We start from the raw sequence: 12,639 nt of genomic DNA on the forward strand, positions 1-12,639 counted from the left end.
GGAAGTAGCCATCAGAGGATGGGTACATGGTGGTCATAAAGGGATGGACATGGTCAGAAACAATGCTCAGGTAGGCCATGGCATTTAAACGATGCCCAATTGGCACTAAGGGGCCTAAAGTGTGCCAAGAAAACATCCCCCACACCATTACACCACCACCACCAGCCTGCACAGTGGTAACAAGGCATGATGGATCCATGTTCTCATTCTGTTAACACCAAATTCTGACTCTACCATCTGAATGTCTCAACAGAAATCGAGACTCATCAGACCAGGCAACATTTTTCCAGTCTTCAATTGTCCAATTTTGGTGAGCTTGTGCAAATTGTAGCCTCTTTTTCCTATTTGTAGTGGAGATGAGTGGTACCCGGTGGGGTCTTCTGCTGTTGTAGCCCATCCGCCTCAAGGTTGTACGTGTTGTGGCTTCACAAATGCTTTGCTGCATAGCTCGGTTGTAACGAGTGGTTATTTCAGTCAAAGTTGCTCTTCTATCAGCTTGAATCAGTCGGCCCATTCTCCTCTGACCTCTAGCATCAACAAGGCATTTTCGCCCACAGGACTGCCGCATACTGGATGTTTTTCCCTTTTCACACCATTCTTTGTAAACCCTAGAAATGGTTGTGGGTGAAAATCCCAGTAACTGAGCAGATTGTGAAATATTCAGACCGGCCCATCTGGCACCAACAACCATGCCACGCTCAAAATTGCTTAAATCACCTTTCTTTCCCATTCAGACATTCAGTTTGGAGTTCAGGAGATTGTCTTGACCAGGACCACACCCCTAAATGCATTGAAGCAACTGCCATGTGATTGGTTGGTTAGATAATTGCATTAATGAGAAATTGAACAGGTGTTCCTAATAATCCTTTAGGTGAGTGTAGGTACAGCTATAACTTATAAAGTAGTTTTCTTATAGTATATGTAATTAAATAGCATTATAATATGTTTTATAGCAGATAATAAATGGCATGGCAAATTATGATAATAGATTGATGTCGGCATGTAAATGTTGTGTTATAATACCTCTTATAAAGTATGTTATTAAATATAATATTATAGCAAAAAACAGTAATATATTTATCATTTGTAATACTTGTACATAAAAATTAATAACATGTTAATATATTGTTTATAATAGATTTTTAAAATTAATTCTGTTTAAATAAATTACTAGTAAAATATAATGCAATAGGGTGCATGCAAGTATATATTTAACAAGCTGTTTTAAGATAGGTGTTTCATTTTTACTGTGAAGAAAAAGCATTTACGGATTCACTGGAGTTGAAAATATTCTATTTTTTTTGTAAAGTTTTTTAATTGCCTCCATAATCTCCTCTGTCTTTAATGTGTAAATGATCGGATTCAGCATGGGTGGAATGGTGGAAGACAAGGATGTATTTATTATCCTGGCATTTGGTTGGATAGTGGAAGTTATTGCAGCAATATATGTGGCAGATATTGGAAGGTAAAACACTGCCACTAAAATTAAATGTGAGGTGCAGGTTTTCATTGCTTTGAGGCGCCCCTCCCTTGATGCAATGTTTAAGACCGCAAATATTATACACAAGTAAGATAAGAGATTCAAAACTAATTGTCCAAAAAGTAATATTGTGATACAGAAATTTGCAATTGTATTACTTGGGGAATTGTCATTACAGGAGAGACGATAAGTAGGTCCGTGGTCACAAAAATAACTGTTTATCACAATGGATGAACAAAAGGAAAGTCTAGTAATCAAACTCACAGCTGTGATTAACAGCCCTGCAGTGCAAATCCACACTATTGCTAGAATCACAATCATCACAGTATTAGTCATAATGACATGATATTGCAGTGGAAAGCATATTGCAACAAACCTGTCATAGGCCAGAACAAGAAGAGTAAGCGACTGCATGAAAGTAAAGAAGTGCACAAAAAACATGTTGGCCAAGCAGGCTTCATAAGCAATAAATTGAGAATCAAATAGAAAGGTGTCGATTAATTTAGGAATAAGTGCTGTGCTGCCACACATGTCAACTACAGCTAAATTAAACACAGCAATGTACTTAGGAGTGTGAAGACTTTGCTCATTGTAAATAATTAACATGATGAATACATTTCCTAGTACAGTTACCACATAAACACAGCACAAGAAAATGTAATAGTAGTTCACATGTGGGATGTTGGAAAAGCCACTGATGTAAAAGAACAGAGGCCTGACAAATATAGCATTGGAAGAAACTGCTGAATTTGAGGAGTTCATTGCAGACGTGTTTCCTCTCGTTTTTCTCTGACCTGTAATTATAAAAGTTGTGACCCTATTTCACTGTTCATTTTAATAGACCATAGGTACATGTAGAAATGATATAAGTCAATTGATAAAGCTGGAAATAAGATGCTAAATCCACCACAGCACCCCTACCTGACCAATGTTGTGACAAGGCATTCCAAAGGTGGGTTGTACCAACGGGATCATATCCCAGATCTGGGATCTGATCTGGATCTTGATCTCAATTGTGTTGTACTAAACGAATCAGGGCTCAATCTGTGCTCAGAACTGAGCTCAAAAATGATCCTGCTTTTGAGCAGGATTTGAGCTTGTTCTGTCCATTGCAAGAAACTGAAAAGGTTGTGTACTTTGTGAGGTTTTAACGGATCCAATATCCCTATCCTTGACAGAAAACTTTTCGGACATGTTGGATCCTGTGGCAATGATAAGCAGACTGACATTAACATGCATTAGGAAATGTTGTGAACAGCTAAGCTTATTTAATTAATGAAGTCATCAGCAATAGCACAGTATAGTTTTCTGAAAGGATTATGACTGACATTATGTCATTTGAGCAGTAGATGTTCAAGTAGCCGCACAAAGACTGACGAGCCGGTTCACGTCAATAGGAAACTGCTTAGTTACCACACACACTGCTTAATAATTGGGTCAAAAAATCGGATCAGCGGAGTCGGATCTTGATCTGCTTCGTACAATGCTTTTTCATGATCCGGATCCAGGCTCACTGTTTTCCTGTTTCCTGCTCATCCTGTTTTCTGATACTGGCCCCACTGGTCACCACTGAGTGGATTATTGACAGAGACTGTATTTTACCATCATCATTTGATGCACCATTTTAGAAAGCACAATGTGAAGCATTTAAAATATTGCATTAAGGTACATTTTTCACAAACTTTCAACACTTTAAATGTGTCATTGTAGACTAATTAGTACTATCATAGTTACAAGAATGAATTATGATAATATTTGCTTTCCAATATTTTCAAGAAAATGCATAAGAAATAATTATAATAATCCACATGCTTTATATCAAAGTTTTCTATGAGTGGATGTTTATTTTTTCTTGGTGATTTTCATATGCCTGCATCATCTTTCTATCATATGTATTTTTTTTTCAATATAGTTTTTAAGTCTATAACAAACACAAATGCCCAAATGTATGAATGTATGTGTAATACTCACATAAATATAATTAGACAATGAAATGGTGCCGGAGGGACAGCTCTCTCTCAACACTGTCTGATCTCTCTCAGTTCTTCAGCTTGTGTCTGCATTTGTAGCATCAGACCAGTGTCCTTTATACACATGACTCTGTAGTGTGCTGTATTGCCATCAGCGGGGGAAATGTTGTGTGAAATGAGCTGATTGGTGATACGAGCTGTTCTCAAGAGATAGACTGATATGTTGATGTGGGTACAGTGATAGCATATGCATATTTAATAATAATAATAATAATAATTAATAATAATAACAACAAAAACTATGTTGTGTACCCCTGGTTCAATTGTGATTTGATTTTTTCATTCAAAAGGTGTATATTTAGAAAATAATTGTAGGTATGTTACCTGGAGCATTGTTCAATGATAGAACAAAAAAACTATAATCTGAGAAACAAAATGCATTAATTCATGAAATGCAGTACCACTCTGGACAGATTTAAATCAGTCCTAACATTCTGTTCTCTTTTATCCAGATCACTGTGTGTGGAACTCCATAAAACAGTTCTTCTTGGGGGTAAAACAGAGATACACCTTGGCTCTGTTCGCACTGCACTTTTGGCATTGGACTTTGACCAGTCCCTTACAGCCTGGGTTTTCGACAAAGACAGGCCAATCTGCTGTCTCATCCTGATGGATTTAAGCTCAGGGTATTGCCATTGCAGGCCCTTTTCTCCTTTTTTCTGCAAACCTCTCCTCTACACTAGAGCTTGGACTTCCCTTGCGCTTTGGCGTATTCTTCGCAACAGAAAGACAGGCTGCTACCTCAGATTTAAAATCACTGAGACTTTTGTGTTCCTTCTTGGGGACTACAACGGTAAGGTCCAGCATGTAGAAGATAAGCTGAAAATCTAATTTTGATCCTGTACAATGCAAAAAGTGAATCTAGGAGGTCCACCCCACCCATTAACTTTTTGTACACCATTACAACACTGGGCCAAGTCATTTTCAAAACCTTCTTTCCTCTTCCTGTCCCATCTCTGAACTGTAGAAGTTGGGTAGGCAGCAGCAAACATACTGATAATTGTGACTGTCCAGTTGTCGAACAATTTTACTCCTCTTAGATTTATGCTTTTGACAGTCACTTATTTCTCCTGCAATGTTCCCCCCTTTCTTCTTCATCTCACTGTCTGACATGAATGAACATACTGTGATTTTTTCTCTTCTCCTGTTCCACTTGAAAAGCTATACTACAAAACCAGTTGTCATAGTATGTTTTGTGGGACAGATTATGTGGTACAACTGAAGAAAGTTAGAGGACTATGTTGATCATCAGACATCAGGCATTCAAACAACTGGTAGAAATGAACCCTTGTAAATATCAAAGTTGTACACTACACCATTGCTGTGTGACAGAACAAATATTTTATATTACCAATGTTTCTTCTTCTTCGGGTTGTACTGTTTGATCGAATTCTTGCCTTTGAATGGCACAATTTGCTACACAGGGCTTTTCATTCATCATAATGATTTGAAAGCTCTCTAGAAGAGCACTTAGCAATGGTCATACAAAACATATTGTCGTAGTCAAGGTGTAGAGCAGGAACTTGATTGCTGTTGTCATCATTCAAGTGAAGGAAGCGTTTTATTGCTTCCCAGCGTAACAATGGTTTGCTGTATCTCCCAGTACAGTCTCAAGAGCATGGAGGAGATACCAAGAGACGGGCCGTTACACGAGGAGAGCTGGACAGGGCCGTAGAAGGGCATCAACCCAGCAGCAGGACCGGTATCTGTTCCTTTGTGCGAGGAGGAATAGGAGGAGCACTGCCAGAGCCCTACAAAATGACCTCCAGCAGGCTACTGGTGTGCAATGTTTATGACCAAACTGTCAGAAACAGACTCCATGAAGGTGGCATGAGGGCCCGACGTCATCTAGTGGGACCTGTGCTCACAGCCCAGCACCGAGCAGTTCGATTGGCATTCGCCAGAGAACACCAGAATTGGCAGGTCCGCCATTAGCACTCCATTCTCTTCACAGATGAGAGCAGGTTCACACTGAGCACATGTGACAGACGTGAAAGAGACTGGAGACGCAGTGGTGAACGATATGCAGCCTGCAACATCATCCAGCATGACCGCTTTGGCGGTGGGTCAGTGATGGTCTGGGGAGGCATATCCTTGGAGGGTAACACAGACCTCCACACGCTAGCCAACGGTACCCTGACTGCTGTTAGGTACCGGGATGAAATCCTCAGACCCATCATCAGAACTTATCCTGGTGCAGTGGGCCCTGGGTTCCTCCTGGTGCACAACAATGCCCGGCCTGATGTGGCCACAGTGTGTAGGCAGTTCCTGGATGATGAAGGCATTGATGCCATTGACTGGCCCTCATGTTCCCCAGACCTGAATCCAATTGAGAACCTTTGGGACGTTATGTGTCAGTGCATCCGACACCGTCACGTAGCGCCACAGACTGTCCAGGACCTCACTTATGCCCTGATACAAGTCTGAGAGGAGATCCCCCAGGTTACCATCCGCCGTCTCATCAGGAGCATGACCAGACATTGTCAGAAGTGCATACAGGCACATGAAGGCCATAAGGTGGTGTTCCCTTAATTTTTTTGAGCAGTGTATTTACAGTGAGGGAAAAAAAGTATTTGATCCCCTGCTGATTTTGTCCATTTCCCACTGACAAAGAAATGATCAGTCTATAATTTTAATGGTAGGTGTATTTTAACAGTGAGAGACAGAATAACAACAAAAAAATCCAGAAAAACATATTTCACAAAAGTTGAATTGCATGTTAATGAGGGAAATAAGTATTTGATCCCCTATCAATCAGCAAGATTTCTGGCTCCCAGGTGTCTTTTATACAGGTAATGAGCTGAGATTAGGAGCACTCTCTTAAATGGAGTGCTCCTAATCTCAGCTCGTTACCTGTATAAAAGACACCTGTCCACAGAAGCAATCAATCAATCAGATTCCAAACTCCACCTTGGCCAAGACCAAAGAGCTGTCCAAGGATGTCAGGGACAAGATTGTAGACCTACACAAGGCTGGAATGGGCTACAAGACCATCGCCAAGCAGCTTGGTGAGAAGGTGACAACAGTTTATTATTCACAAATGGAAGAAACACGAAATAACTGTCAGTCTCCCTCAGTCTGGGGCTCCATGCAAGATCTCACCTCGTGGAGTTTCAATGATCATGAGAACAGTGAGGAATCAGCCCAGAACTACGTGGGAGGATCTTGTTAATGATCTCAAGGTAGCTGGGACCATAGTCACCAAGAAAACAATTGGTAACACACTATGCCGTGAAGGACTGAAATAATGCAGCACCCGCAAGGTCCCCCTGCTCAAGAAAGCACATGTACAAGCCCGTCTGAAGTTTGCCAGTGAACATCTGAATGATTCAGAGGAGAACTGGGTGAAAGTGTTGTGGTCAGATGAGACCAAAATCAAGCTCTTTGGCATCAACTCAACTCGCCGTGTTTGGAGGAGGAGGAATGACCCCAGGAACACCATCCCCACCGTCAAACATGGAGGTGGAAACATTATGCTTTGGGGGTGTTTTTCTGCTAAGGGGACAGGACAACTGCACCGCATCAAAGGGACGATGGACGAGGCCATGTACCGTCAAATCTTGGGTGAGAACCTCCTTCCCTCAGCCAGGGCATTGAAAATGGGTCATGGATGGGTATTCCAGGATGACAATGACCCAAAACACACAGCCAAGGCAACAAAGGAGTGGCACATTAAGGTCCTGGAGTGGCCTAGCCAGTCTCCAGACCTTAATCCTATAGAAAATCTGTGGAGGGAGCTGAAGGTTCGAGTTGCCAAACGTCAGCCCCGAAACCTTAATAACTTGGAGAGGATCTGCAAAGAGGAGTGGGACAAAATCCCTCCTGAGATGTGTGCAAACCTGGTGGCCAACTACAAGAAACGTCTGACCTCTGTGATTGCCAACAAGGGTTTTGACACCAAGTACTAAGTCGAAGGGGTCAAATACTTATTTCCCTCATTAACATGCAAATCAACTATATCTTTTTTGAAATGCGTTTTTCTGTATTTTGTTGTTGTTATTCTGTCTCTCACTGTTAAAATACACCTACCATTAAAATTATACTGATCATTTCTTTGTCAGTGGGCAAACGTACAAAATCAGCAGGGGATCAAATACTTTTTTCCCTAACTGTACAGTCAAGACGGATGCACCACTGCAACACAATGCAATAATACTATACCGGGTGGCCTCGTAAGGCAATGTACCTCGCTTACCACAGGAGCAGCCTGGCCTGACCAGCACAGCCAGGAGAAGGGTGACAGAGAGACAAGCTCTACAGGGGGATTCAGGGAGAGGTGGAACTCTGATCCCTTAAGCCCCTACTGTCACTCGCTAACGTGGAGGGTCTTAGGACATGGTGGCGAAGTTCTGTACATGACTGAGACCTGAGGTGTGCCGTAGCAGGGTCAGGGTCCAAATTTGCACCTGTGGTCAGCAAACAGACAGGGCAGATGACCTCTCCACTCTGGCTGGGGATCGGGTTTACTGCTGCTGCAGACGCTCTCGCTGTGGAGGAAAAGCCCTGTGGACAAAAACCAACACACCGATTAGTCTAATTATAATTTGTTTAGTCATATTAAAACAATTAAGCCCTGCATGGTGTATTTTTAAAGTGAAACTGAAAACGAAGCACAGGCCGTACCTCCGGGGCGCAGACAGCACAGAATGCTGTTAGTTAATAACTAACTAAAAAGACAGATAAATGTGGTGAATCGGTGAGTGAACAACACTGTTTATGCAGCCAGCCGACCTGGGACAATGGCAGCTTTGATATAGAGATGTTTTGATTGGGTTCCAACGGAAGTGCGCTGAAACCCCTCCCCCTTGGGCAATGATTCCGATTTGAAAGATAACTGTAGTCTTTAGTCCTCCAACTTTGTTCTTCTTCTTTTTACCTTTGCCACTTAGTAAGCAGCTGGGGATGATCCCAAGATAGTACAGAACTACAAGCTACTACACAACTTAGTGCAGAGCTCCGTACTATCTCTGCAAGTTCATTATAATTTCCTGAAATGGGTTGTAAAATCTTGAAAATAAATAAACTGCTACACTACCGGTCAAAAGTTTTAGAACACCCCCATTTTTCCAGTTTTTACTGAAATGTAAGCAGTAAATCCAGAGAATAGCCTGAAATGGTACAAATGTAGGTGGTAAACTGCCAGAGATTTAAAAAAAAAAAGTTTAGGTTACCAAAAACTGAAAAATAATGTACATTTCAGAGTTATATACTGTGTTACTACACCCTCTTAAGCATTATTTGACAGTGTTACGTGAAGCTCCTGTGCATAGAGTTTACACTGTATTCCTACAATGCACACATCGTTTGAAAGCTTATTCTATTGGCTACCAGCGCGTTTCATTCTCAAACACAAATTACTTGATTCCTTGTTGCCCAGATCACATTTCTTTGCAAATAGGCTTGTTTTGTTCAGAACAACCTGATTACTATTTGATGTTCTATCAAACACAGAGAAGTTCAGATCTAATTATGTAAAATCGTTGTGTATTGGTACACTGTAGACAGTTTTCCATTTTGGAAAATTCTTGACAGACTTGTTTGTCATTGTTGCTCTGATCTTTAATTATAGAAGTCTTAACCTTATTTCACTACTGGATTTATTTTACAGAACATGTACACGTAAAGTTACAAATAAACACAATCATTAGTGCAGTGAATAATGGAACACGATACCAATACAAATGTCTTTATTATAGCTAAGTAAGTAAAAAATATATAAAACAATTTCAAAATGTTGATCAAACATAGCTGATCTGGTCCATGTCACAGATCATGGAACATATTAGAAAGAATATAAAGTTTACAAATGAGAGGGGGCCATTCAACCTCGATCAATCAATGTATAATTAACGATTACAATATTTTCAAAATATATCGTTTTAACCAAAAAAATACACAAACAAACAAATTCATAAAAAGTGAAAGTTACATGCAGACCATCCTCTAAAATATAAGAATACATTGAACTCATTTTAATTTGTGGTTAAAATAATGAAATGTAGTATTATTATCCTGGTACTATTACACTTCAATATAAATAAACATGTTTATTTCTTATTACTAAAAAGTTTTGAATCCAATAAATTAAAGTACCATGAATACTTAAATCTCCCAGCTCTTTTGAAGTTTACTACATAGTGCAGACTACCAGTACTTAAGAGTAAATAAGATTCACCCCTGCACAGGTCATCTGGATATACACTCATCTAACCACACATTAACATTAAGAGTAGCAACCTGTGTAGTTGTTAAAGTTTATAGCAGGGAAAGTAGTTCATGTATTTTCTTCTAAGTGATGGAATGAAAAGTAATATAAAGTATTCCTGAACAAAGGATACATTGTATAAACACCAACTAATATATTAGTCATTTAAAATATTCTCATTGATATTGATTCACTTCTGGTTTAATTACCTTGACTCTTTTGAAAAGCTTTTTAATTTCTTTAATAATCTCCTCTGTCTTTAATGTATAAATTATAGGGTTCAGCATTGGGGCAATGGTGCAAGACAGAGATGTACTTATTATCCTGACATTTGGATGAACAATAGTCACATTTCCAGCAATATAGATAGCACATATTGGAAGATAGAACAGTGCCACTACAATAAAATGAGAGGTACAGGTTTTAATTGCTCTTAATTGTTCCTCTGCAGATGCAATTTTTAACAGTGCAAATATTATGCAGCCATAAGTTGCTACAATGAGAACCAATGGAACAACAAGCAACATTGTGATAGCGATCATTGAAATTATGTAATTTGCAGAGTTGTTGTTACAGGCCAAACGATACATGGGTCCATAATCACAGTAATAGCTGTTAATCACAACTGATTTACAGAATGAAAGCCTGGACAAGAAAGCTACAGCTACAATTCCTAGTCCTGCTGTCAGAGTCCACAGCACTGCTAGAATCACAACCATTGCAACATTAGTAATAATGATGTGATATTTCAGTAGAAAGCATATGGCAATGAATCTGTCATAAGCTAAAACAACAAGAGTAAGTGACTGCATGAAAGTAAAGCACTGTACAAAAAGCATATTGACTAAGCAGGCTTCAAAAGCAATGAACTGATTATCAAAGAGAAAGGTATCAATAAACTTTGGAATAAGAGCTGTGCTGCCAAACATGTCCACTAGAGCTAAATGAAAAACAATAACATACTTAGGGGTGTGAAGACTTCTGTCCATATATATAATGAGCATGATGAAGGAGTTTCCTAATACAGTTACAGCATAAACAAAACACATGAAAATGTAATAGTACTTCACATGTGGAATTTCTGAAAAGCCACTGAGAAAAAAGAACGGAGGTCGAACAATCGTAGCATTTGGAGAAACTGCTGAACTGAAGGAGCTCATGGCAGACTTCTTCACAACGTTTTCTCTGACCTGTAATTGTAAGAGTCATGAGTCTACTTTTTTACTCATTTTAATAGACAATAGTGATATTTTCCAGAGAAAACTTTAATTTTATTAAGATCAGGTTGTTGCAAAAAGATCAGGCAATGGTTTTCCTGTTTGGTTGTATTTTTCTCAGTTTGCTATATAGGAATCATGGTGATGAATAAGGGCAGAAAATAGTCTTCTTAATTTTCATCTTAAATAATATTTAAGTCTATTGTCTATTTTTTTCAGTTAAAACGAACATTGTTCTCACTTTGTTCTTGCACTTATATTTCTGCCAGTGGTTCGATTCCCTTTTGTAGCGCTGTAAGACAACAGCCATTTATAAACATAAGTCAACAATGCCCTACACAGCAATCAACATGGGGGACGCAGTGTTACATGATCTGTACACTAGGTGATTGTCCTCCAGAGAAATGTGTAGTTAATTTACGGATAGAGGTGGTTGAGGATGTGTGTAGGAAAAAAGTCCCTGGGGCGGCGTTTGTTACACAATGTGATTCACCACACAGAACAAATGATGATATAAGTGGTGGTCTGTAACCTATGCAAACAATTCCTTCTTATTTATTTTTATTAGTAGAGGACCCTGCAGCATTTTTGGTAATATCCTTGGATCACTTAGTTATTAATGGAAACCAAACGAGCATGATGGGTTGAATGGCCTCCTCTCATTTGTAAACTTTCTTATGTTCTTATGTTCCCTCAACAAAGAATCTTAAAAGAGAAACCAATTGACCAATGAGTATTTATTTAGATTGACTGAAAAACGAAGCAAATCAAATTCTCTTACAATCCTTTCATTTCATTAAACTATTTACAGTATACACATTTTATTGTATTAATATACAGTGGGCCGCTGTTGTAATCCCGGGACACTTTGAGATTGAGAATCCTTAACTGACAGAAATGAACCTGATAATGACTTAGCTCGTACTGTACGCCTTCACTCAAATTAAAAAATGTGCTTATTTATCATGCATAGCAAACAATGGTATGATAAAATGGCTACAATATATTACTTTTCATGTATTTCATTATTATTAATCATTATAACATTTCCTTTGATCATATGCAGACACTAATACTTTAAAGTGTTGTATTTTCTGTTTGTTCATGCTGTATTAAATTGCCATAACATGCAATTACTCTCCCAATCAGTAAGATTGTTTTACTGTTTGGAGGCAGGATGTTAAACTGATCATCAGAATGACTTGTTTGTTGCAATTTCATTATTCAGCAACCGGATTAATTTGAGCAAAGGTGTAGGGATAATCAACACATTTATTTATTTCAATATAGCAGCTAATTGTAAATCCCGTCCTGTCTCAAAAGGTCCCGGGATTGTGGGGCCAGGAGACAACCCTACAGAGCAGCACTTCACAGAAAGAGGTGCGTCTCCCAGCTCAGATATTCAGTACAAAATAGCCAGTATCTCGTTTTGTGACTGTAGTGTAAGTGTATGTGTAACATGCAAATCAACTATATCTTTTTTGAAATGCGTTTTTCTGGATTATTTTGCTGTTATTCTGTCTCTCACTGTTAAAATACACTTACCATTAAAATTATAGACTGATCATTTCTTTGTCAGTGGGCAAACGTACAAAATCAGCAGGGGATCAAATACTTTTTTCCCCCACTGTATGGTCAGCATCTTTGTCCTTGTCCTCTGGCCCGGATTAGTGACACCATCCCTCCTGGCTGCTGCAGATGTAGTGG

The 12,639-nt window shown here is 39.2% G+C and overlaps 2 protein-coding genes across 2 annotated transcripts; both read right to left on the bottom strand.

Annotated features, from left to right (window-relative positions):
* Positions 1-1,264: 1,264 nt before the first annotated feature.
* Positions 1,265-3,016, bottom strand: LOC136747202 (olfactory receptor 51F2-like). The gene is made up of 2 exons (XM_066700154.1): positions 2,995-3,016; positions 1,265-2,223 (listed from the first exon to the last, which is right to left on the bottom strand). Exons 1-2 carry the CDS (start codon positions 3,014-3,016, stop codon positions 1,265-1,267), a joined length of 981 nt encoding a protein of 326 aa, XP_066556251.1.
* A 4,822-nt stretch (positions 3,017-7,838) lies between these two features.
* LOC136747203 (olfactory receptor 1M1-like) lies at positions 7,839-10,875 on the bottom strand. Its single transcript, XM_066700155.1, has 2 exons — positions 9,925-10,875; positions 7,839-7,916 (listed from the first exon to the last, which is right to left on the bottom strand). Exons 1-2 carry the CDS (start codon positions 10,873-10,875, stop codon positions 7,839-7,841), a joined length of 1,029 nt encoding a protein of 342 aa, XP_066556252.1.
* Between the last annotated feature and the right edge of the window lie 1,764 nt (positions 10,876-12,639).

Source organism: Amia ocellicauda, chromosome 3 (assembly GCF_036373705.1).
Source record: "Amia ocellicauda isolate fAmiCal2 chromosome 3, fAmiCal2.hap1, whole genome shotgun sequence".
NCBI classification, from domain to species: Eukaryota; Metazoa; Chordata; class Actinopteri; order Amiiformes; family Amiidae; genus Amia; species Amia ocellicauda.

Bases quoted from the DNA above. Each gene is read 5' to 3' on its own strand.
- LOC136747202 (XM_066700154.1), bottom strand. From the start codon at position 3,016: ATGAGCAGGAAACAGGAAAACA. The intron at 2,224-2,994 runs GTGAGCCTGGAT...CCTCAAATTCAG, and splicing joins GAGCAGGAAACAGGAAAACA to CAGTTTCTTCCAATGCTATA.
- LOC136747203 (XM_066700155.1), bottom strand. From the start codon at position 10,875: ATGAGCTCCTTCAGTTCAGCAGTTTCTCCAAATGCTACGATTGTTCGA. The intron at 7,917-9,924 runs GTAATTAAACCA...TGCTGACCACAG, and splicing joins AGCTTTTCAAAAGAGTCAAG to GTGCAAATTTGGACCCTGAC.